Below are 25,306 nucleotides of genomic sequence, written 5' to 3' on the forward strand. Positions count from 1 at the left end.
ATCATCACTATATTATATTATAATCGTATATTATCGTATATGTATATACCCAGATAAATTCGTACACCGTCCCACTGGCTGCCCGTCTATGTGGCGTATTCAATTAAGTACAATTTATAAGTATATCAGCGTATGTGTGTATAGCGACTATATATTATTTACACCTTTGGTGATGTGTGACCTTATCGTGGTGGTACTGCGTATATATATACCTACCTAAAATATAGGTAATATATTATATATACCTATGGGTCTACAACAACTGTTGCTGCAAAAATAAATCTGCGTTTTGTGTCCCACGACTTCACACGGTCCCCGGACCTCCTTCGCCCGCACCACGGACCGTATACCAGCCATCAACGACGACGACGGCCACCCACCCCCGCGCACAGCGATCGCGTCAAATATCCACGGTCCATGAGGGTTGCAGTGATGCGCGTGCACTGAGTACCAGGAACCGGTGCAGTACCGTTAAGTACGTCGAAAAAAAATATATACACAATCTGTGTGTATAATAATACAATATAATATGAGAATGACGAAAAAACAAAGAACATCGAAAGAGGAAGGCTGGATGGAAACACACACACACACAAATGCACACAAATACGCAAAATTACAAGCGCACACACACAGACAAATACGCACACACGTGCATATTATACACGTTACAGTGTATACATACAATATAATATAACCCCACCACCGCAAACCGCGGCGGCACCGACTACCTGTGGCGTTTACTTTCTGAGTTCATCGACCGTTCGTGTGCCGCGACGCCGTGTGTGTGCGCCCGCGAGAACCGGTCGTATTCGGTTGGAAGGAGATACCGTTTCTTCCACCAGAGGTCGGTCCGTTTTGAAGGTTAAGTTTAAGGAAGTGCTTTGATCCGCAGTGTCAGCGCAGACAGGTGACCGTGCGAGTCTTGTCGCCGATCGGTTACGTTTTTCGCTCCGCATCTATCACATCGCTATTACGACTGTAATAATATAATATAATATAATATAATATATAATTTGCAAATTTACTGTATAATATAATATACTTATATTAGATATTGTCATAATATATAATATATACTATTATAATTTTTTTTATTATTTTGTTAATCGTATTTTTTACATTTTTTAAATTGTATTTATTTATATAATACATACACATTATATGTATAAATAATATTTTATAGTGTACCTACAAACATTTTTTAATTTTATTAAACTGTGAACTCTTCGGTTGTGCGATTTATCTCGTTGGATACTTCGAGATGATTCTGTAATCGACGTACAACATCGCATATATAGGATATAATAATCAAAACAACCAACATTTTCAGTGAGTAAAAATTTTTTATTTTCATATAATATTCATTCATTCAATCATACAGTTTAACAATTATCTATAAACATTTCACATATATTATAATACATGCGTGTAATCTTATTACAGTAGTGCGTAGATAACATATTAAATATACATTATATAATCTTTCCAAACTATACTTTTTCATTCAATGGCAATTTAATTAGTAAATGACTAACGGACATCTTAAAAAATATGACTAATGTCTAATAGGTATCTCTAATTGGCATATAATATGTGAACGAAGTACAAAAGTATAGCATCTATATCTATATATAACTGCAGTAATTATTATTGTTAATAATTATGATTTACGTTTAACTGTTTGGGACAAAGTTTTATAAAAATATTATTTTCTAATTTCAAATTAGCGTACGAATAATACATAGTTATAGCCTTATAGGTATTTTGTTTCTAAGAAGAACCGATCGTTTGAAAAACACATTAAAATGATTTTACTATATCCTAATGCAGGGTCTCCAACGTGGGAATTAAATATTTGAGGGAAACATTAATTATAGTATTAACGTAATATATTAGCCTCGAAAGGATTCACAAGCCGATGATGGTCGTGTAGCATATTCTATAGTTGTACTTATATTGCGCCGCAAAGTATAACATATAAGGGCTGGTGGGGAATGGAGGACAACCGCCACCACGTAATATTCGCGATGTCCGAAAACCAGTATTCACTTCAGCTGGGTATACCTTCAGCTGGGTAATATTATTATCCACTTGTTATAACACGATATTATAATACGCGTATATTATTGTATGGGCGGTCAGTGTTTGCGATCGTCGTCACCTCATCTGCGCAACCTCTCGTATGTCTATATTATGCGAGCGCGTAATCATCAAAAGTTAGGTCGCAAAAAATGATATACAACCCGGCCGCAAATGGCAGCCGATCAACAGGTCTCGTACCGGTATATTCCATTCATTACATTATATCATATTATTATACTATCATCATATTACATGTATACCTTCGTTATATTTATACGCACCCGTGATTTTAGCCGTATAAATCCAAGAGCCGTGCGCGTGATAATAGAGCTTGCCCACGAAAGCCATTGACCGGTGCATTGTCCTCGGGGTGGATGGGTATTGGCGGACGGGCGGGGGGGGGACCGCTACCCCTCCGGGCAGCTCGCGAATCGACCTTGCCGGGCCGTGCGCGCGCCCGCCCCTCCGCTCATAGCATCGGCCGCGCGCGTTCGGTCGCTCGGCAGGTCGGTGAACTCGGTGCGACGCACAACCAGACCGCCACCGCGCCGCCTTCCCCGCCCGATGTAACCGTGGCCTTTCGCCCGTGAAAAAAAATCGCGTATAATACGCGCGTACGTGCGAATACGGAGGACGGAGGCCGGAGGCATGGACAAAAAAATGTAAAGAAAAATAATAAATCGCCGGCTGCGCGCTCGACTAGGACGCTAATATTATTATACCGTGGTATATTATATCGCGTTCGTTTCGCGTCTCAACCCGTCAAGGCGCCTCTCACGTCACGAATTCGTAAGGCGCCCTCGTACTGCAGTTCAAGACAAAGACGCTGAACATGGACATCCCGCTACTGAAAATGTGTTTTTATCCTTTTGCAGAGCCGTTTTCGAGTCCGTCCGATATCAGATAAATTTACTGTAAATAAAGTGTTCGAATTGAAGGAGAACACTGTAGAACGGGGTCCCTATTCTATTAAAAAATATATTCATCCCTTCTATAATTGTATCCTATTGTCAATAAGACATATTTAAACGATTCGGTACGCAATTTTTTTTTATACTTTCGCATCCTCCTTTTAATTTTTTCCCAGTTCAAGCATTGTGTTTACACCACCACTGTCGTTGACACCATCAAAACACACCGACACCACCAACACACAAACGCACAAACACAGATATAGGTGCGACGTGCGTGTGCCGGCGGCGTGACAATATATCGTGTTGCGGCGGCGGCGGCTGCCGTCGTGACCTCGTCCGTTTTGTATATTATTATCGTCGTCCCACGTATATGATGATGATGATAATAATAATAATAATATCATATTGTAATATAATATATTATTATGTATGTATGTATATATCTCATCTGGTCCTCGCGAGTTTGTTTACATCGTCGACTCGGCGGACGTGCGCGTTGCCTCAAGACGGAACGCGTTGTTGATGGCCCGCGCGCGCGTCATCCAACCATATACAGCAGGCGTATTATAAAATAATATATATTATTATTATAATACGCCTAATCCAACACCGTACGCGCACCGTCGAATGTATAATATGATGCTGTCGTTCAAACGAACGCCTTAAACATATTATATTATTTAAAACCGTTTGAAGGTTTTGGGCGTTTTGACAAACTCTTCGGTCATCGAATGATAACAACAAGTACATCGATTCTTTACGTATTGCGTATGTAATGTGCAATTAAATATAATAATCATATTATATTACGTCTTTTGAACGACTGCCATGTCACTAGGTTTTATTGAAATTCCTGGCGATCTCGAGCGCGCTAATGGGAAGAAGGATAACAAAACGTCGAGTCGATGCCAATATAGACAATAATAAAGTATAATATAATCGATGACAATAATATTATTATTATGATATTAATGGTATAATATATTCAAATATTAACTACGACGAATTGCGATGCCACAGCAAACTGAAACGAGATTTCTGAAATGCCGCTGCGCAATGAATTTGCGGGATAAACGATTAATATTTTACTTCATATTATATTTTTTACAATATTTATATCTCTGGGTAGTTTTTTCCTCGACCGATGCTTGGGCGCACTCAATTAATGTGTACCTCGCCAATTTTAATGTTAATAATAATATTAATATTATTATACGTAGCTACGTCGTATTATAAGTTACGAAATAACATGCAGGAAATCTAGCATGCAGTTTTTCCGATTTTCATTTTTAAACGATGTAGAATAACGACAAAGCGACATAAGCGTCTTAATAATATCGTATTGGATTGGATGTACATAATATGTCATATTATATTACGTTATAGACGAAAAAATGAATCTAAACGACGACGACAACGATAAGCACCGGCCGTAAAAATTGTATAATATTTAGGTGCGCCGAGTTCGTTTGGCGGTTCGTATATTGTTGTTATAGGCGCGCGTATTATTATATATTTCCACGAGTTAAACGCCTCCGTCGCGGGTGCGTTGCACTCGGGAACGTGTAAACGTAAAGCGTTTATATATATATGCGTGTATATATACAATATGATGTTATTTACACGTCGGCGGCGGTGGCGTAGGAAACGTCGCCGCGTGTGCGTATTGGGCGTGTTTGAAATCGCGAGGATTCGGCGGGGTCGTTGATCGCGGGCCCGCGCGGAATGCTGAAAATGAGAGGAGAACGAAAAAAGATTGGACACGCGTTTGATGCTGCGCGCCGCGTATATAGTGTCGCGGCCGTATACCCGATGTTTGCGAGTGACGAGATGACGTCGTCGTCGTCGCCGTCGTCCGCCGGCTGGCTGAATGTGCGCCAAGTTCATTGGCCTGTTCGCGGCGGCGCGGAGGCCGTCGATGACTCTTGCGTCGCTCTATTATGCACGCGCGCCCGCGTGTGTGTACGAATATGTAAATAATATATAAATTATACGCGCGTGTGTGCGATTATCTGCGGTTTGGGCGCGGACAAGGTTGCTGTGAGGAAGAACGCGCACAATATAAAAACATAATATGATATAAAATATATTATTATAATTTGCTCGACGCGTTCCCGGAATGGCGAACGCTATTATTATAAGCGAATGCCCGAGCCGCCCCTTGCCCCCCTCCACCTCCACACGGACACCGCCCCTCGGACCGCGACCGCCACGGTACCCTGCTTGCTGCGCACCCAACGGGTGAGATCGCGAGATAAATCATCATCGCGGCTATATAGTATAATGGAACGCCCCCCTCACCCGCACCCCCAAACCATATTTCGAGGCCGAAATCCTCGTGGATGAACGTCCGAAATCGAATGACTCGTCGCGGTGATGGACGAGCGCGCGGCTTCTCGGGTTTTCGTTACAATAATCAGCTATATAACCGCGACGAACGCACACCATAAAACGTTCTCCGCCGCCGCCGTCGCTGCCGGTCAATGACCTCTGGAGGACGTGCGGTTTTTTGCGATTTTCGATGGTTCTTTTTTTTCGGTTTCATCCTGTCCGCTCCACCTCCTTCCATCAGCCGATTCAAGATTTGCACGTAACCATATCACGAACACGCGCGCTTGTCTACATATTATTAATCGTTCGGGGCCTAGGGGGCAACGAACATTTAACATTTTTTTTAAATTTTGAATACCATATTTGTATTTTGGCGTATCCTCGGCGATCGTCGGCGGCGGGTTCACGGGTCACGATTTTCAGCAACTGCTGTGCATCGCCGACAACGATTATTTTTGCATCGACGCCACGGTCATTTGTGGATTTATGTGGCTTACCTCGATTATATTATAATATTATATCTTTTCATCAATAATATTATATAGTGATGTCGTCGTCGTCGATTTGCACTTTTGCTGCAGTGACACAATTAAATTAAAAATAAATCATTGTCGCCGCACTAAGCCCCGGACAAATAATATATTTAGTTGCGAATCTCTGGCGTGTCCAGCGGCAAATTCCAACGTGATCTGTTGTAAGTAAGGAGCATAATATAATATGAACATAAATGCTTTTTCCCGGTGCCGATGAACGGTTCACTGCCGCGTCTGAGCAATGCGAGTGTGTTATTTCTTCGACATTTCTCGATTCTCGGGAATAATCGGTCCATATAATATACCCTTTGTGTGACTGTATATCTTTGTGCGACCGTGTCTTTGTTCGACGATCTAACGGAAAGCCGACTAAATTATTTGGAATTACGCAATACGGACCTACAGTACTGTGTGTCGGTCCGAAAAGAACAAAAATGATTCGACCGCACTATATACTATATTATATTATACGTAACTTTCTATTACACCACTGCACCCTCGTCGCGTCGGAACATTATTATTATTATTGTTGTTGTTGTTGTTGTTGTTCTAGCAGGTAGTCGTTTTCGGTTTTCATTTTTAACACGACATCGCACCGTAATATTATCTTTTATTATGATATTTTATGAGCACCGAAGTCGCCGGATTGCGTAGTCACAAGAATAACTACTACATGCAATTATGCGTAGGTTGATATCGCCGTTTGTACTGCAGAGAAAAATTAACAATTTTTTCCCTCTGATCGACGCATGTAATATTATTATGGAATATCGTTACGATAGATATACGTGACATTATATATTATTATATTATTATGCCCACGGCGATAAATTTATGCGTGGATATAGATAACAGCCGCATTGGAGGAAGTGTAAACAAATTTTTATGAATTCATAGGTATTTCGTTACGATTAGATAACACACCGGTTTTAGCTACAAGGTCAAGCATATGATTTTTTTTCACATATCGTAAAAAAAAAAACTGTGAAGTACACGCACAATATATGCATTAATATATAAAGATATGTATATAATGTGCCAATATTGCATATCATAATATCTTGTCACATGATTGTTCGTTGCGTTATTTTATTATAATTTTTATTGTGGGAATCGAATATCAACAACAAACGTGACCTTCCATACATTATAAATTATAATAAAATGCGTTTCTTCTTCCTCCTCCTCCTCCTCCTCCTTTTCCTCCTCGTCTATAATTAGTATTGCTGCGCGTACACGAAAAAAAAATTAATTTTTTCCAATATATATTTATACCGATGACGATTATGGTCTCCGTTCGACACGCACCGTCGTCGTCTTTCCATTTTTGTGAGCCGGCCCGCACCCCGTGGCGTAACCCACTGGCCTTCGGATAAACGATATCCTTGTCCTTGGAAGTACCGTTTCCGAGAGAAGATCACGGCTAGGGTGGTTTTAACGGTATTGAAGGTCAACAAACATTTATTACCATTATTATCGGGTATATAATATAGCTGGTTCCTATATAATAACGCGTATCTGTGACATTTTGTCGAGGTCATCGCGTGCGCGCGTGTTACATATTATTATTATTATTATTATACTGTCGTGATTTTATGGTCAGTATTATATCGTTGCGTTGGGGTGTCCGAAACACAAAAAGACGCCGTCAATAATGGTCATATAATATATAACGTCCCGGGAGGTAAGTACATACCCGCACACACATGCAGCATGGTTTTATACTTTTGTATTTTCATACATTATATATACTCGTATGGGTATATTATATTATACATGTGTGTGACGGTATGTCGACTGTGGTAATAGAAAATTTGTCGTCGTGTCTATATTATTGTATATTAATATATCGTATAGTTGTACTGCTGCAGTAGCGGTGTATAGGCTGCGGGGTTTGCAGGGAAGGGAAAAAAATTGTGCACTCAAAGCTTCGGTTCGTCGAAAAGAAGAGTGTCTGCGCTGTCGCGTCCGGTTTGTTCCACTTACAAGGAGGTCATTAGTCCAGGCGTCGAATTCCCGTCGCGCGCGCGAGCGCATCGCATTTTCTTTCGTTCGATGTACGCGCGCGTCTCGCCTCAATTTTTTTTTTTTTGGCAATTTTACAAATATTATTCCCCCCCCCCCTTCTCCGACACACGATCGTACGCGTCGGGCGGGCACAACAGTTTTTCCACTCTGCGAGTACGCACGGAATACCGACGGCGGCCGCCGCGCATTTATTGCAATTTCGGAAAACTCATCATCCGCCGTTGCCGCGGTCACTGCACCTCATATGGCTATATCATATACTCGCATATATGTATATAATAATGGTCGTTTATATAGGTATCTATTATATATATATATATATTATATATAATAATATACATTGTTATGTACGGCTGCCGCGCACGAGAGTTCAACGACCGGTCACCGCCGTGGTTCTGGTGCAGTGTTGCCCGTAAAAGTCGTACGGGTCGGGAAGGGAAGAACTACGACGACGACTACGCATGGCGGGGAGTGCTGCAGAACGACATAAGAAATTTACTCACACAATTTTTTTTTTCCACCTAAGTTTTTTTTTGCAATCATTATAGTGCCCACTCGAATTAATTAACGCGCAGGCATCGTTAGGCGATATATATATATAGGTATACTATATACGCTTGGCGTAGATATTTGTTTTATTTTTTTTAATTCGAAACTACAAATCGGTCGGCGGCGGATGTACCCATACATATATATATATTTACTCTTTACTGCTGCAGGCAGCAATCCTTGAATTGCAAATGTCACTGTGCACAGACGTTATAGGTATAGTGCACGTAGAGTATATTATTATTATAAATTAACCGATGCCGTGTTAGATAACTGCAATTTTCTCAGTTTGATTATAACGTATTATCAGTCGATGCATACATATATATATATCTGTAATTTGGTGCACAAGAAGGCGCGATGTCAAAAAAGAACATTGTTGGAGAACATATTTTAATTATTTTATAATTACGGTTTTTTTTTTTACATAGGTGCCTTTTTTTGCACTAAGCGCAAAAACAGATAATCTATTTGGTGAAAATTAACGAATATTAAATGATGAGGAATATATGATTGTATAATAGATGTATATTATATTTTGTTGATAAACGTTTTACATTATATATAGCATTATAGCTAGAATTCAAATATCGTGATCAATTCGAAAAAACCAACTTATCTAGTATGCATACTTTGTATAATATATAGTAGGTATAAGATAAAATGTACTAATTTTATGTTTCTGTAATGAAATTCTCAAAAACATTATTATTATTCAGTTTTGGTTCAATTGAAAGCGTTCAGAAATCAGAAGTGCTTGAGCCTTGAAATTTCGTTTAAAAAATATAATACATAAAAATAACTGCAAATTATACAATTACGGGTGGTCACGATATTTTAGTTCTTATCTTAATTTTATTATTATACACTTAATTTATTTTATTTTTCATAATCAGTGCTCGTTTAAAAACGGATAGTGTTCCGCCTACAATCAGTACGATATAAAAGTGTAATGAAATATCTATACATATAGTCCGTGTGTTGCACCGCAGTCCCATAGCATGTTAAAAAGTGTGGACGACAAAAAATTAAACAAAACAAAAAATTACACTTGTATATATTATAATATTGTAACTGTCGTACATTTCTCTGATGATATATTGTTTTACGACTATATAATAATTACGTGTTCGGTCTATGTCCATCTATCGCCACCTTCGCCTCCCCCCCCCCCCCCACGATCCAGCGTCGAGTCGGTGCGACAGCCAGCATATAATAATAATAATAATAATAATAATATGAAGCAATTGCGTTAATTTCAACGGGTGACACACGATGCGGCGCTTGTGCGTATGTAAATTATAATTATCCGTGTATAGGTGGTATATAATATATTGTATTATTATTATTATGATGATGATGTGCGAACTCTTGTGCTAAGGTCAATGAGCCGATAAATAAATTATGGAAGAGAATCAACAAAAGAAACGAAAAATAAAGTGCGTCAAAATTGAGGTTAGGTTACCGTTAACGGCGAGTGAGAGAACGAACGCCGCGCGCGCACGCGTGTGTGTGTGCAAGTTGGTCATTGACCCGGGGCGAGCCGACGGCGGCGGCGGCGGCGGCTGTCGGGTTTTTTCATGTGTTTTTGCGTCGCGAAAATCGTTTTCCGTCTGGGCGGCCGAAAACTATAATAATATAATAATACTGCGCCCACAGCTTTTCAGCTATATAAAGCTGCTAATGATTATGCGAGAAAGGGGAACAGAAAAATAAAAATATACGGCGTGGAAACCATAACAAACCCTTCAAACTCGCCGCATCGACGGTGGCGGGGGCGGAAGGAAGTATGAAACGTTGCGGCGACGCCGGCGCATAAACCAAAGTGCAGTACAAGTGTAGTGTTATATAGTTGTATACTCGTATATGTCTTCTAGACAGACGCGCGATGTATAATAATAATAATAATAATAACGCTCCGTTACGTCAAAACGAGCGGGAGCGATGTATAACGCGAATATTCTGAAGAGAAAGGAGGCGGCGGCGGCGAAACCCCTGCGGCCGTCTGACCGACTCTTTCGCGGTCGGGGAAGGAGTGTGTTGCCATTGCTGCTGCTGCTGCTGCTGCTCCTGCTCCTGCTGGCCCGATGTCGCCGCCGCTTCTGCAGCAGTTCTGCTGCGTCGCCACTGCCGTGCACATTATATATATATATAGTATATTATATACTTCCGATTTTCATTCGCGTATACCGCGGTCTCCACCAGGACACGCCCACTGACCGAACGTCCTCAATATTACGCGCTGTCGTTCGCCGCCGCCGCCATCTCGGTGACCTCATGAACTTTTGTCCGCTATATTCCGGGCCGGGAGGGTATTCCCACTATATGCACTAGCACTACACTGCCGCCGTCGCTCCCGTTACGCTTTCCTGGTCGATTTCCGTTTTTCTCCCGTTATATACAAGCGTATTATTTTCCATACGTTTGTTATTGTTGTTGTTTTCCTCGAAATTTCCCCGCAATCGCGTCGGCCGTCGTACCATTTCACACCCCTTCTTCGCGAGGCCGTCAACCACCCACCCACCCACGACCACTCCAACCCACTCCGACCCACCCCCTCGGTGGGTTTACTTACGCTTCGAGCTTTGTTGCAGCGGTCCGCAACACCCGTGCTGTACGGCGGCGCCCGCCACCGATGCAGCTGCAGCCTGCAGTGCATACGTATTGAGAATCGACGGAAACGTTTATTCGTTTATTATTAATTTCGCGTTATATTTACACGCGGCGATAGCGATTGACCTAGTTTTCGTATGCTATGTGCGCGCGCGTCGTCAACAAGCGCATTACGTGATGACCTTGATGCACATTCAGATACATCGCATACACCGCGCGACACTATTGAAAACCCACGCACATTGTGATTACACGGTTTTTCGTTGTGTTCATAATATTATAAAGTACTCCCACTCCAAGTGCATATGTTATTATTATTATGCACATATATACGCGTATCGCTTACGCGCGTATTGCACTCGATTGCATTTATTACAACGAAAAAAAAACAAAACCATTAACTCGACTTTAATAGATGTGTACCACTGTTGCCGACAGCCACCTTGGATACGTCGAGTTGAATTTTATTCAAATTATATTTGTGATGATTAAAATTTACAATATGTAATATACAATATTATGTACCGCGGAGGAACGTATTGATTTATTTTTATACTTCTGCAGTATATTATACCGCTGACGGACGCGCACGTCATCCATGCACATTGCATTACTACGTTTTTATCCGCAACGTTAGACAACCTAAATAGAATCGCAACGTTGTAATGCGTTTCGAAACCGTGTACATATATTCCAATGATATATACCTTGGTATACTGCAGTCTGCAGCCTATATAATCATTGCAGTCTTTGTTTTACAAAAACGTATGAAATGCGCGCGCGCGCACATCACGGTTGGTCGACATTTTTTAAAAGCACAAACGCACATTTATAATAATTGTGAATTCCGATTGACGCTGTCTTATAAATTATGGGCCACAGGTTATATTAGGTGTACGACTCGAAGCATGATTTTCGGAACTACTATTGGAAAACGCGTCGTATACACACATTGCTCTTGCATAATGCAAGTAGAACGCCAAATTTCCGTCGACCGTTGACCGAGTTTTCATGCGTTTGTATGTGTACGTGAGCGTGTGTGTGTGTGTCGCCGCTGTCGGTGTATATATTATAATGTGCGCTGGGTGAAAAAGCGAGAGTGTGTCCCGCCGCCGCTACCGCCGCCGCTACCGCCGCCGCTACCGCCGACGCCACCGACGCCGACGACGCCGCCACCGCCACCACCGCCATAGTGCTGCTACTCCGCGACGGCGCGCGCTTGCGTCGTCGTCCTGATGCACCAAGGCGCATGCGGAAATGCACTCGACACCCGTCCGCGCGTTACGTTCGGCGCGCGCGCGCGGAGAAGAGGGGACGTGTAGCGGGTGTACGCAGCGGGTGAACGAGCAAAGCGCGCGCGCGCCAGGGACCAGACGTCGGCGTCGTCAGCGACGGGATAATAGCCGAGTACAGCGGGTAGGGTGGTGCGGCAGTGGGGGAGCAGAGCGCATCCTCGTCGTGCAAGCCAGAATTCGGTGCACACAGACCGTTGTGTTGCCTTAGGTCAGTACAACGCCTGATTGCTTAGAACATACTTTTTGTTTATCAAGCTCCACACTTTTCGATTTCGATTTCAACTGCAGAAACAGTCCGGGCCCGCCGGCCGTCTGGGTAAGCATGTTTAACGCATACTATTACTATAGGTAGGTACAGTAGGTACACGTTTAAATGTTTTAACAGTTTTTACATTTTTTTTTTTACTTAACCTTTTTACGTATTATGCGTGATACGATGACTCCCACACATGTCAATATAATATAAATAACTTATTTGTACCTAAAAACTGATATTAAAACATTTCTCGGATGTTTCAAAGGACTAATGATTAAATTAGAGTAATTATAGTATTACGACATTAATTCCTATCGTGTAAGCTGGTGTAGGACGAACAGATCATTGCAACGAAATCACGAGCCGCACGTTTTATTTTCGCATAATACAGTTATTAGAGTGTAGAATATTTTAGTTTCTTGGCTATCGGTATACGTATATCATTAGGTAAAGCGCATTCTCACGAATTATTTCCTTGTCATTTACATTTTACAATTCACACGTTTACATGACGATAATATGTCATAATTATTATTAATATGACGTTGGGACACACACGGAGATCACATTTTCATTGCAGTAAAGTGCATGTGCAACGGGCAAAACGCGAGTCCCAAGGCTGCGGCCGTGAACATCAATAATCTAGTAATTGTGTATGCCCCGCGAGGCCTTTTTGTGTATTTATCACGAAACACGTTCTCGAAAGTTTTTTTTCCGGTTGATCGTAGATAGTAAAATTTCATAATTCAAATTGAGTAAGAGCGTGGTAAGACTGTGCACTGCCAAACGATTATCACTGAAAGAAATGTAATTATTGTTTGTTTTATTGATCAAAAATCAATATTATTAAATATGGATTAATATAAAGTGTTTTAATAGGTACTTATCAGTGTGACTAATATAATAATAATAATAACAAAAATAATTATACTCTGTATTGATATTTGAATTTCGGTACTAAATCAAAAAAGTTATTCGATCAAGAACACGTCATGTTATTATATGGGTACCGCATGATCAAAAATATGTAGGTTAGATATGAATAATATGTATAGGAAATGAAGGTACCTATAATAGAATACACTATTATATTTTATTTATTAAGATACGCTAAATGTTTGTATTATTATACAAGATTTTGACTTTTTGAGTGTTGAAAAGAAACGTATTATGTACTCCGTTGCAGATATAAACAAATGAATCACGAGACTATTTATGCTCACTTTTTATAAGTTATCATAACACAGTTTTATTTTATTTTACAGTGTTAATCAGTGCTAAAGATTATAGGTTAACTATTTAAAAAAACCTTGTTGTATAAATACAAATAATGTCATTCATAAATCAAAATAATCACAGTGTCTTAAGTTATCGTATAAAAAAAACATTAGAATTTCTAAAGATAATCTAATTTTACAGAAAGTATATAATCATATTTTGTTTATATAACATAAACTTCTAAAAATGCGTTGCTTATAGTATATAGAAACGTTCTGGTGTATTTTTTAAAACACTTGTTGAATTTATTTACTCCAGCATTAATATATCCGTAGGTTAGCAATTTTGATAAAAATAAAATGCATTTCATTTCGATCACTCTTTTATCGGATGTTGTACAACATATTATATTATATGAGGTTCCAAATCCGGATTCTATATATATCATTTTTTTTGCACCCTTTGTCGCTCTTTTTTTATAATCGCATATAACAAAAATGTTATAAATTTCAAGCTTCAACCGAAGTTTTATGAACACTTACAAAACTGAACTCGTATTTACTTCATTATTTTCTCCGACATTATCATTATAAAAACTATTCGTAATTTTTCGAATAAAATTAATTGTCGATAAGTACACATCATTAGTTTTTGTTTTTGTGTACGTTCAAGTGTCAGATGTCAGTACATGTTATACATATATATATATTCTTGTGCATATACTAGGATACACCAGAGCAGCTGTTTCAATACAAAATTACAATTTTTTTTTGGTTCAGCAATATCTGTGCAATTTGGTATAAGTATTTGAGGGGGAAGGGGGGTTGAAACACAAAGAGCGCTTATTTGTTTATACACGGTGACCTGGTAGTATTCCCGAAACCTGCTGCAGTGTAAAAAATATAAAGTAGGTAGGTACGCATCGCCTAAACTATACCTATATCTATCTTTTCATACAATACATAAGCCGCCATATATTATTAAATCTAAATCATGCATTCAATCCTCCACCGAAACTAGATCTGAAAATAATTTACTGATCAATATAATATGTTGAAACTAACATTTATTGCCATAGTATTCCGCAATGGCCAAGTCTCCAATTGTATGCATGAACGTAATATTATACCCGATAAGGCCGAGATTTAACAAGTGTATTTTTTAAATATTTTTTTTAAAATTCTTTTTACGACCTTGACTCTGATAACAGGATGAAGGGCATTTAACTATTATGGTTGTGCAAATCTTTCGTATATTATTCGTGAATACGCACGACAACAACAATAAAATTGAGTTATTGAAAACTGAAAGAACCAATAAAACTAGATTACTTTATATCTATAATGTTATATGATATATTTACTGACGCGATGCACGGAATGGAGTGATGTATTATATAGAAGAGGCATGTATGCATTTGTTCGATAATCGCCAATACGTCCTTGACCAAAATGCACAATGCACTTTTTATCAGTTAGGTGCATTTGATAAACATAATTATAATTTATACACATATATATACGCGTAATACGGCCGAAACAAATTATTATGATGCAATTAAATATTAACTATATTGGTTCTATGGTATTTGACAGAAATAACAGTAATTACTTATATACGAACAAACGAACGTTTTGAATGCACATTAATTTTATTATTGGCTTGATTTTGATTTGATAAACGAATAATAAATATTCGGTTTTGATTCGTAGGGTTAAATTTTCTATATTATTAGAACTGCAGTAAAATACTTAAAAGTTTTAATGCAAATTAAATAATATAGGTACTTATATTAATATGTAAAATAATGAAATACAATTACGCAAAATAATAGCTGTGTAATTTGATTGCGAGGTAAGTCATAAATCATAGTAATTGTTTTTTTTTACTATAGGTACAGTTACATAAGGTTATTGCCATATTGTTAGATTTTAATGATACATTTTTTGTCAAATCAAAATAGATGTGAGCCATTTATAAAGAGTCATACGAAAAAGATTTTACGTTTCTATGACAACAATTCTAAGACAAAGCCATTGTATTTAAATGGATAAATGTAGAGTGACTATATATAGTTCGTGTTCATTCGAAAAAAAACAACGTAATATCATTTGAGTTATTTTTTTTTATCGAACCAAAACTCTTGTGACTTTATTTTAAGAATAATTAGACAAAAGTATATGTAACTAATAAATGTCTGTAAAGTTTAGGTATACGTATAACACAATGTCCCCAAAGCGAAAAAAAATATTGTATTTTATTTAGTTCATTAAATGTATTTCAAAATTATTATACATTGTAGAATTATACATAAATCAATGAAAAAACAGTTATGATAAAATTGGTAATTGTACATTCTTATGTATATTATAGTTATCTAATTAATATTTCTTAATAATCATTTTTCCAATGCGTTTTATAAAAAGATGTTCACAATGCATAAGCATTGACAATAATTTACGTAATTAGAGAAATTAATGTTTATTTCGTTAAATAATTGCTATGAAATAAAAATACAACAAAGGTTTTTGTGCTTACTACATTTAATTCTAGCAGAATACTATTGAAATTTGACATTTTTACACAGGTAGTTAGCTAATTATATTGTGCCATTAATATCTAATTCTTCTTAAATATGACAAATAATAAGTATCGTAACATTTAACGTGTCTTTTCATAAAAAAATTAAATTTAAAGAAAAATTTTTTTTTATTATTATTATTACTTTTATTTACATTAACAAAAATAAAACAAATAACATTTTAATTGTATAATTCAATTTAAAATATGACAATTTGTTGTTTTAATTTTTGTCGGTACCTATGTAGGTACTTACCTGTACCGATAACTATTTTTCTTTATTACAAAATTTGTGCAATACTTAGTATATTCAAGAACAACGCATTAATATATTATTACAAGACTACATTAACTATAAATTTTAATAAATTTCCGACGCGGTCCACGGAATAATATACTCTACTATTTAATTGTCGTTTGGGCGAGGATATGCCATCGAAAAAATTTAAATGATTTTTAGAGTACATTAAAACATCTGTCTTATAATAACAAGTGGTAAATAAACATATGATTATCGATCTTATCAGTGTTACTCATTGATTAATTAATATAATATTGTAATATATTATATGTTATACCTACCTCACAAAATGTTCAATTCATCGGCTGGTGGTTTTATATACTGTCTAATCGAACTGATAACAATATAATTTTGGTTATTTTTTAGTCGACACTATATAATAATATATATACAAGCATGTACGTATATAATACAGAATTATGAAGTTTCATATAATTTGTTTTTTAATTATTGCTATCTATAACTGTGTAGGTATATAATATTATGTGATCGGTATCGAACTATATTTGCATTTAATCAGGTGGCACACAAACGCGTACCTACATTTACTTAGGTATTATTTATGCATTACCAAGTGTCGATGTTTGATTTGAACGATCGCGAGAACTGCTTCAGTATGCGCAAAGATTTTTGGAATTTCATGTGCGTGTATAAATAATTTGAATGGGGAAAGGGGACAAAGTGAACTTCAGTCGCCGGTCGTCTAAAATAAGCCCAGACATGTGTTATACAAATACCCATATATTAAACGAATTTAATCGCTATTTCATTTGAACAGCAAACAAAATTCTGTATATTGTAAATTTTAATTATAACAATTTTCTGTTAACAGGTTATACAATTGCAGAGGATTTATGGAGGACTAGTAAATCATCAAATATCACAATGAGACAGGTAAATTGAATTCCTTTTAATAGTACAATAATATTGTACAAATACCTACAATTTATTAATTGCGCAATTTATTTTAACACATTCAATATTTTTGAGCATATAGACGTGCGTGTCACCAATTAATGTGTAATATAATATCAGTATTTTATAATTAAGACGTTAAATAAAAACCTAACCTATTTTAAGATTTTTTTTTAGTATTGTTTTTGATATTTGTGGAATGTATAAGAAAAAATAAAAAAACATCTCTAGAATTGCGTTCATATTTTGGTTTTATACCAATTTAGCATAACAAATAGTCATTGTATTCATATATATTGCACTTGGATAATTCTATTTACTTAAATTACATTCTCAAATTACTCATACAATTTCAATTTTGTATGTATAGTTTATACTATTTGTTAAAAGTTTAAACACAGTTCAAACGCCAGACGAACATTTTTTGTTCAGTCTACCATTCTCCAGACATTGCACCATATATATTTTCCGGTCTAGTGATATCGATTATGTCTGGTCTGTTGGCGGTCACCACGAACCTCCGACAATTATTTGGTTATTCAGTTTTCTCGAGTCGTTAATTTTTTATATTTGTCTACATCTACATTGGCACGGTATTTTCTTTGGTTTGCTACCCCTCCTTTACTGTGAAGCCATCGCCAATCGATTGCTTTCGCAGCCGTCTAGAACTGCGTTATCGAACTTTCCGGTCCGCCATTTTGTCGGGACGGATTTACACTAGACAGCGGCCGTAATCGGATACTGCTCCGGGACAAAAGTTCAACAACCTTTTACTAAAATGTTTTAGACATTTTTTTTATCTCCAGTAATTTGTTTGAGAATAACGATGATATAATTAACCCTATAAGCTCGTTGAGACTTTGAGGATGAAATAAATTGGTTTCATTTTTTACTTTCAATTTAATTTTAACACATTTTTATTGATCTAAAAATATGCATTTAATAATACAATTTTAAAATAATATGGTATTGAGAAACACGGTTTTTTTTCGTACTCATATTGTATAATTATGTTTGTACGACAATGTTAAATCATTATGCAATTTTCAATTATACTGACGAGCGTATAAAATCATTTAAGGCTACGATGGGTGTATTATTGTATCCCCGTGACCATACATTGGTATTTGGCAAACACCAAATGATTCGGTTTCATTATTGCTATTTTCTTGTGTCAAGTTATTCATATTATTGGCCTTCCAGTTGTTCTAATAATACAAATCTTAAGGTCGCCACTTGTAAGCTATATTTAATTTTATTTGGGTGTATAAATACAGAACTGTTCAAAGTTGTGTAGGAATTTTTTCATTTAATTTTCTTTGTCTAAAATTACATTTTTAATAAGCAAATGAGAGTATAAATGGTTTTCTACTTTTCTATGATAAACAAAATATATTTTTACTGACTACTACATGAACTGCATCTTTATTTTGGCTAACGCGTCATAGTGAAATACTGGCACTGAGAGTATATTATATACATTATATATGAATGCATCGGTACGATCGATAGTGCAGTTTGTAGGGCTCTCAGTTGGCACTAGTGACCCATATTCTTTCTCCTCCTTGCCCCTACCCTAAGATACCACTCATACTCAGCCCTAAATGCACAGCGCCTGACCTCGATGAGCATCGCGACGTGTGCGTTAAACCACGGTAGTTATCTTTTTGGCCATGCGATACGAACGAAATGCGCACATCCAGCTAAAAATATATCCACCTCGGAAGGTGAAATCAATAGACCAACATGACCCTGAACAATCATCAACATTTGATTCTGTTTGTGAATGTGTTAATTTTAAACCATGATATTTTTGCCCGTTCAGGAAACGCCTCCGATGGAATCCGATTTGCCTTTTGATTTTAACTCAATCAAAGAAGAAGAATTTGACAAATTTGTCGATTACATTGTATTGGACCAACCAGCAGATCCGAATAACCCAAATCGAGCAGAGAGTTCATTACCCAGAAATCTCAAATTGAAAAAAATTGGAAAAAAAGTATGCATTTATATAATATAAAATTTAAGAATTTAGGTAGGTAGGCATTATTTACTAACCGATTTTTTGCTTATTGATGTAGATCACTGGCGTAAAAAGTGCCATATACATTCCATTAGGCACCAGGTTCGGTCCATTAGTGGGTGAAGTGTGCGTTAAAGAGCACGCGCCAAACGGAAAACGGAAATACTTCTGGAGGGTAAGTTTTGTTAAAAATCAATACAGCTCTTTCATAATGCTTCTAAACTAACTAACTATCGGGTTTAATGATGCTTTCTTATCTACAACTCTGTCCGTACTTTTTTATTAGGTCCAGCTCATGCTAGGCCAAGATAATTTCTGGCGGAAAATGCGCCAACAGGTAAATTTGCTTTGGCTACTTAGATAATACTTTTCTTCTAAACTATCAATAGCTAATTTTTCAATTATTTTCTTCCGTTATTTCGTTTACTTAATATCATGTACCGTTGCAGATTTATAAAGAGAACAAACCGTTCTATTACATAAACACTTACGATGAAACGAAATCCAATTGGATGCGGTACGTGAGTGCCCCATATTCACCACAATCGCAGAATCTTATCGCTTGTCAATGCGGAGTAAGTACAAATTAGAAATTTAAAAAAATTCACGATGGATATATATTATACATATTTTATAATATGATCGTAAAAGTAAAAAATGACATTTGTTTATTTAATGTTTTATTTTTATAGACTGATATATTTTTTTACACAATTCGACCAATTTTTCCAAATGAAGAACTTCTTGTTTGGTATTGCCGTGAATTTGCTGAAAGGCTAAACTACCCATCCAGCGTTGAACAGATGATACAACGAATGCAAGGAAGTAAGTGAAACAAAAATGAAAAAATGTATAATGAACATTAGATACTTTTTATAATGTTATATACACAAGTGTATACTTATTGCCTATCTAATACGCCGTGTTATTAAAATAATAATATATTGTAGTACTAATGGTATACAAGATAATAAGTAATAACCAAAAAAACACTTACGAACTTTACGTAGTTTAAAATATAAAATTTTTTTATTAAAATCATTAAAGTAGAATTAGTTAAAAAATATTTTTTATTTTATTAAGTACCTATCAAAACGTTCAGACCATTAATTAACAATGTTTAAAATTTCATTATTTAATTAAAAATGTAAAACTGTACAACAATAAATTAATTTAAAAAACGGGTTTTTACACATTGTTTTTTCAATTTTAATTTAGGTACAAAGTTAATTTTAATTTTTAACTTTATTTTACAGAAATACAAACGTCTACATCTCCTACACTACCCATGCTAGCCGACGGTGCAGATACAGTATCATCATCGTCGACTCCTTCATCACCTCCACCACTTCCAGTAGATAGTGGTGATGTCACACTCAAAACCGGAAATCGAGTACACTGGCAGGATGATGATATACGTAACGAGTTTGATAAAGCAATGACTAACAATGCTACGTCAATGCGCCGTGTAGTGATGAGTCCGGTCAAAGAGTACATAGACAATGGAAATGCTGACGTTTTGCGGTTAGATGGATTACGACTAAGACCTGTAGATGACGAAGGAAAAGCTCAAGGGTACGCTCAATCTCATTCAGTACGGTCTGATGAAGGATATCACAGCCACACTTACCATGACGATGCACCCACACCACCCGAACATCTATCTGATTCTGACGATAGTTCCAACTGCATTTTGGACTACAGGTAAGATATTTCAAATAATTTGAATCTGATTTGCATCACAAGAGTACAGCTTATGTAGTTACATATAGATATAATATGTATTATTTAACTAAAAAAAAACATGACTTGTTTGTTTAGTAAAAAATCGAAATTGCCAAAACCCGACGAGGAAGCAGTTGAAGTGGAGACTAACGAGTTTCTCAAGGTGAAAATTAAATTACGCAAAGCATCCCAGTACAGAAAGGAATCGGACCAACCACCGAAAGAGCAAACGCCACCACCGGTCGTGGCTGCCGAGCCAGTGATCGTCATCCGTTCCCAGTCACCCAAACGATACGCGGAACCGTCGTCATCCAGTGCGCCGTGCAGCAGTGACATTGTTGAATCGCTGCCGAAAAAACTCAAGCTCGATGCACCCATTGTGCCGCCCCCGCCGTCGGTCATCTATCAGTATCCCAGGGACCAGAAGTCTCTGTTGGAGAACCTTTTGCTGCAAAACAAAGATTCGGGCCTGCCAGCTGCGGCGCCTGCGCCGATCGCCCCGTCGATGACACCCCCTCCGCAAGTGCCGGTAACCGACCCAACGTACTTACAACGCGGTTACGTCAACGCGTCCGTCAGTCCAGATTCGTCTACCAAGGTACTGTCACCCTTGCACCAAATGCACCGGAGCCCACCACCGCCGGGAATACTCGTCTATCCGGCACCCGCCGGTCAACAGATGCAATACATGCCGTACCACCACCACCAGACGCATTTATTCCCACCGCAGAATGGTGGCTACCAGTGCCACTACCCCGGTAACCATCCGGTGGAATCCAGCGCCAGTCCGCCGGCGGGCTCCATGTCACCGGACGACGTGTCGCCGTGTGGAAGTCCCGGCAGCACCAGCAACTCGCGCGGGTACAGGTCCCTGCCCTATCCGATCAGCAAGAAAAATGGAAAAATGCACTACGAGTGCAACGTGTGCCGCAAGACGTTCGGTCAACTGTCAAACTTGAAAGTGCATCTGAGAACGCACTCTGGCGAGAGGCCGTTCAAATGCAAGACGTGCGGGAAGAGTTTCACGCAGTTGGCCCACTTGCAAAAACACAACTACGTACATACCGGTAAGCGAATTTACCACGTTTTATGTGTATATAATGCAAATTGCATACAATTATATGACAATAATAATAATAATAATATAAGAACGATAGCTAATTGTATTGTCTGTTGGATTTTACAGGAGAACGTCCGCACGAATGCGATGTGTGTCAGAAACGGTTTAGCTCCACTTCTAACCTTAAAACTCACTCGAGGCTACATACCGGTGACAAACCGTTCGTTTGCGAGATATGTTCGTCGACGTTCACTCAACTAGTGCATTTAAAATTGCACAAGCGCATCCATACCAACGAACGACCGTTCACCTGTCACTGTTGCCAAAAATCGTACATTAGCGCCAGCGGATTGAGGTCAGTACTCATTTCTAATGCCAATTATTTCTGGGACGGTGTTTTAACGCGGAAATAGTTACTAACGGTGCATTTTGTTTTTATTCCGACTTTAGGACCCACTGGAAGACCACTTCCTGTAGGCCACCATACACGGGCGGCAAGGACGACGCGACCGAACAGCAGATTTCCAGTCCCGATTACCAGGCGTATCATCAAAACAATTACTCGAACGGTATGATGGAACATACCGACGACACAAATCAAAACATATACGGTGGACCGCACGTTGGTGACAAACACGATGACGACGACGACATGTACGCTCATTTGCGACCACATCATCATCAACCGACAATGACACCCGTCCAACCGGAAGAGGTTCAACGACCATCGGTTATCGAACAGAGGCACTTTATCGAGTGCACATAAATATGAGACACAATTATTGCATTCTAAGTCTACGGATATTAACTGTGTAACATATAATTGCAATGGCCGTATAACAAGCTAGTGTATTTGACCACCATCACCATTAGTGGCCCCTCCCCCTCCCACAAACTTAAAAGGCTAATTATTAAAGACGTAATTTATTTTCTGACGAAAATCGATAAGCTCAAAGAAGCCAAATATTTATTAATATAAAATTTTGTCAAAATAAAAGAGGAATTCTTTTCTTAGAGCAGAAAAACAAAACTGCATTTGAATTTTTTTTTATTTTAGCGGTCGATTTATAGACTTAGCGAAATGTACTGATTGTTAATTTTGTATAGATGTTTAGTTTTGTACTTCTAAAACAGATATTATTAAAATGTTCCTAATTTTGTTTCGAGTTTTTCTATTTATGTAGACTGTAAAATGTAAAAATATAAATACATATATACATATATTATATAATATTATATAATAATTAATTAAATTAATACTATTTAGCTATATTATTGTATGGTATGAATGATGTTTTGTTGATCTCAGTTATGTTTTGTAGATAACGATTGTATTGAATATTGGGAAGGAATATTTTGGTTATAATATTTTTCTTTGTGATTTGATAGTGAGGGCACTAGTTTTTCAAGGATATGTTTTTTTCGTTTTAGTTAAGCAAAAAAAAAAAATAAATCACAGTTAAAAATAATATTATCATTATGCCTACATTATAAAATCGTAATTTTGTAATATTATTATGTGAACTGTTATTTTACCTTTTACTATTATAAATACAATATAATATAATATAAATTATTATGTTGAATAAAATACTTAATGTGTTTTATTTTATTTTGTTTTGATTATTATTTCTTGCTTAATAGAAATTCCTCAAACACTGATATCTCCAAACAGGAGTTGTGTTGTCCATATTACATTCAAAAGCAATAATAAATAATTGCACGAAAAAGGATTTGAAGAAGAGATAGTTTTGCCAAGAGTTGTCAAGATTTTATTAAAAATACACAAACAGATACCTGCCATTGCATTCTTTTTTTATTTTAATTAAATTTTTTTTTCGAAAAATTTAGAAAATGTTGAAAAAATACCATTTAAAATAACTTTGTATACCTAGTACCTACCTATCCATATTTAATTTACAGTTTTTAAAGAATAAGTATTTTGGTACAAACAAAATAGGTATTGTAAACAATTTATAACCCCAACTAACCACTTAGAATCTATAAATAGTATTTTAATTTTAAGCAATTATTGACTAAAAAAATGTTTAGTAACATTAATTGTACTTGTAGTCTATAGATGAAACGAATGCTACCATGGTAGGTACATAGACAATTAATACAGTGAGTACCGCTTAATGTGAACACATTGGTTCAGGCCATTTTGATTCTATTAACCAGTTGATTCCAAAAAGCATCTTTTTTTCAATATAATATTTGGTTTGGGATTTTCATTTTAGATTCCAATAAGCGGTTGATTGAATACATATAAATATAATATATAAATCAACTTGATTCTATAAACCAGTGATCACATTAAGCGGAGCTCAATGTATCATTAACTCGATGGTGTGGTAAATATATTTTATGTTTACGGCTATATTCTCAGAAATTGTTTATACAATTATACCTAGCACCTATACTGTAGAATACCATCAATTAAAAAATGTTTTACTTGATTTAAAAAAGTTTATGTAGTGGGTAGATAATAAAACCATGTAATATTAAACATGCGCTTGAGTTGTAAAATATTACAAATCAAAAACTAACTATACTAATTTATTATTATTATTATTATTATTATTATTATTATTATTATTATTATTTTTCCTTTATGGAATAATAATAAACTAAAATAAATTACTTATTAAAACTCTAAAATGTTTCATTAAAAAATAATAATGAGATATTTGACTGTTATGAATGTAGAAATTTAAAATGTAGCTACCAATAAATATAATATGAACATAATAATTTTAATTTGCAATTCTTATATATATATATATATATATACTGACATACAGTACTAGGTAGACATTATATAACGTATTATAACGATAAACAATAATACTTTCATTTCAAGTTTCAACAGTTAATAAT

General features: G+C 36.7%; 1 protein-coding gene across 3 annotated transcripts; it reads left to right on the top strand.

Moving 5' to 3' along the window:
- The first annotated feature begins 888 nt into the window (after window positions 1-888).
- Window positions 889-24,038, top strand: LOC132938314 (PR domain zinc finger protein 1). 3 transcript variants are annotated; one of them, XM_061005083.1, is made up of 11 exons: window positions 889-1,332; window positions 17,536-17,597; window positions 19,444-19,617; window positions 19,700-19,816; window positions 19,928-19,978; window positions 20,091-20,216; window positions 20,334-20,466; window positions 20,898-21,345; window positions 21,463-22,433; window positions 22,553-22,781; window positions 22,877-24,038. In XM_061005083.1, the coding sequence occupies exons 2-11, from the start codon at window positions 17,589-17,591 to the stop codon at window positions 23,190-23,192; spliced, it is 2,574 nt and encodes an 857-aa protein (XP_060861066.1). In that variant the 5' UTR covers window positions 889-1,332; window positions 17,536-17,588; the 3' UTR covers window positions 23,193-24,038. The 3 variants fall into 3 exon arrangements, with proteins under 3 accessions (XP_060861066.1, XP_060861068.1, XP_060861067.1); XM_061005084.1 differs by lacking the exon at window positions 889-1,332 and adding an exon at window positions 12,518-12,664; XM_061005085.1 differs by lacking the exon at window positions 19,928-19,978 and having other exon boundaries at window positions 890-1,332.
- Window positions 24,039-25,306: the final 1,268 nt, after the last annotated feature.

Source organism: Metopolophium dirhodum, chromosome 2 (assembly GCF_019925205.1).
Source record: "Metopolophium dirhodum isolate CAU chromosome 2, ASM1992520v1, whole genome shotgun sequence".
In the NCBI taxonomy this organism is placed as follows: Eukaryota; Metazoa; Arthropoda; class Insecta; order Hemiptera; family Aphididae; genus Metopolophium; species Metopolophium dirhodum.

Coding starts and splice junctions, on each gene's coding strand:
- LOC132938314 (XM_061005083.1), top strand. Junction 22,434..22,552: donor ACACAACTACGTACATACCG/GTAAGCGAATTT, acceptor TGGATTTTACAG/GAGAACGTCCGCACGAATGC. Junction 22,782..22,876: donor ATTAGCGCCAGCGGATTGAG/GTCAGTACTCAT, acceptor TTCCGACTTTAG/GACCCACTGGAAGACCACTT.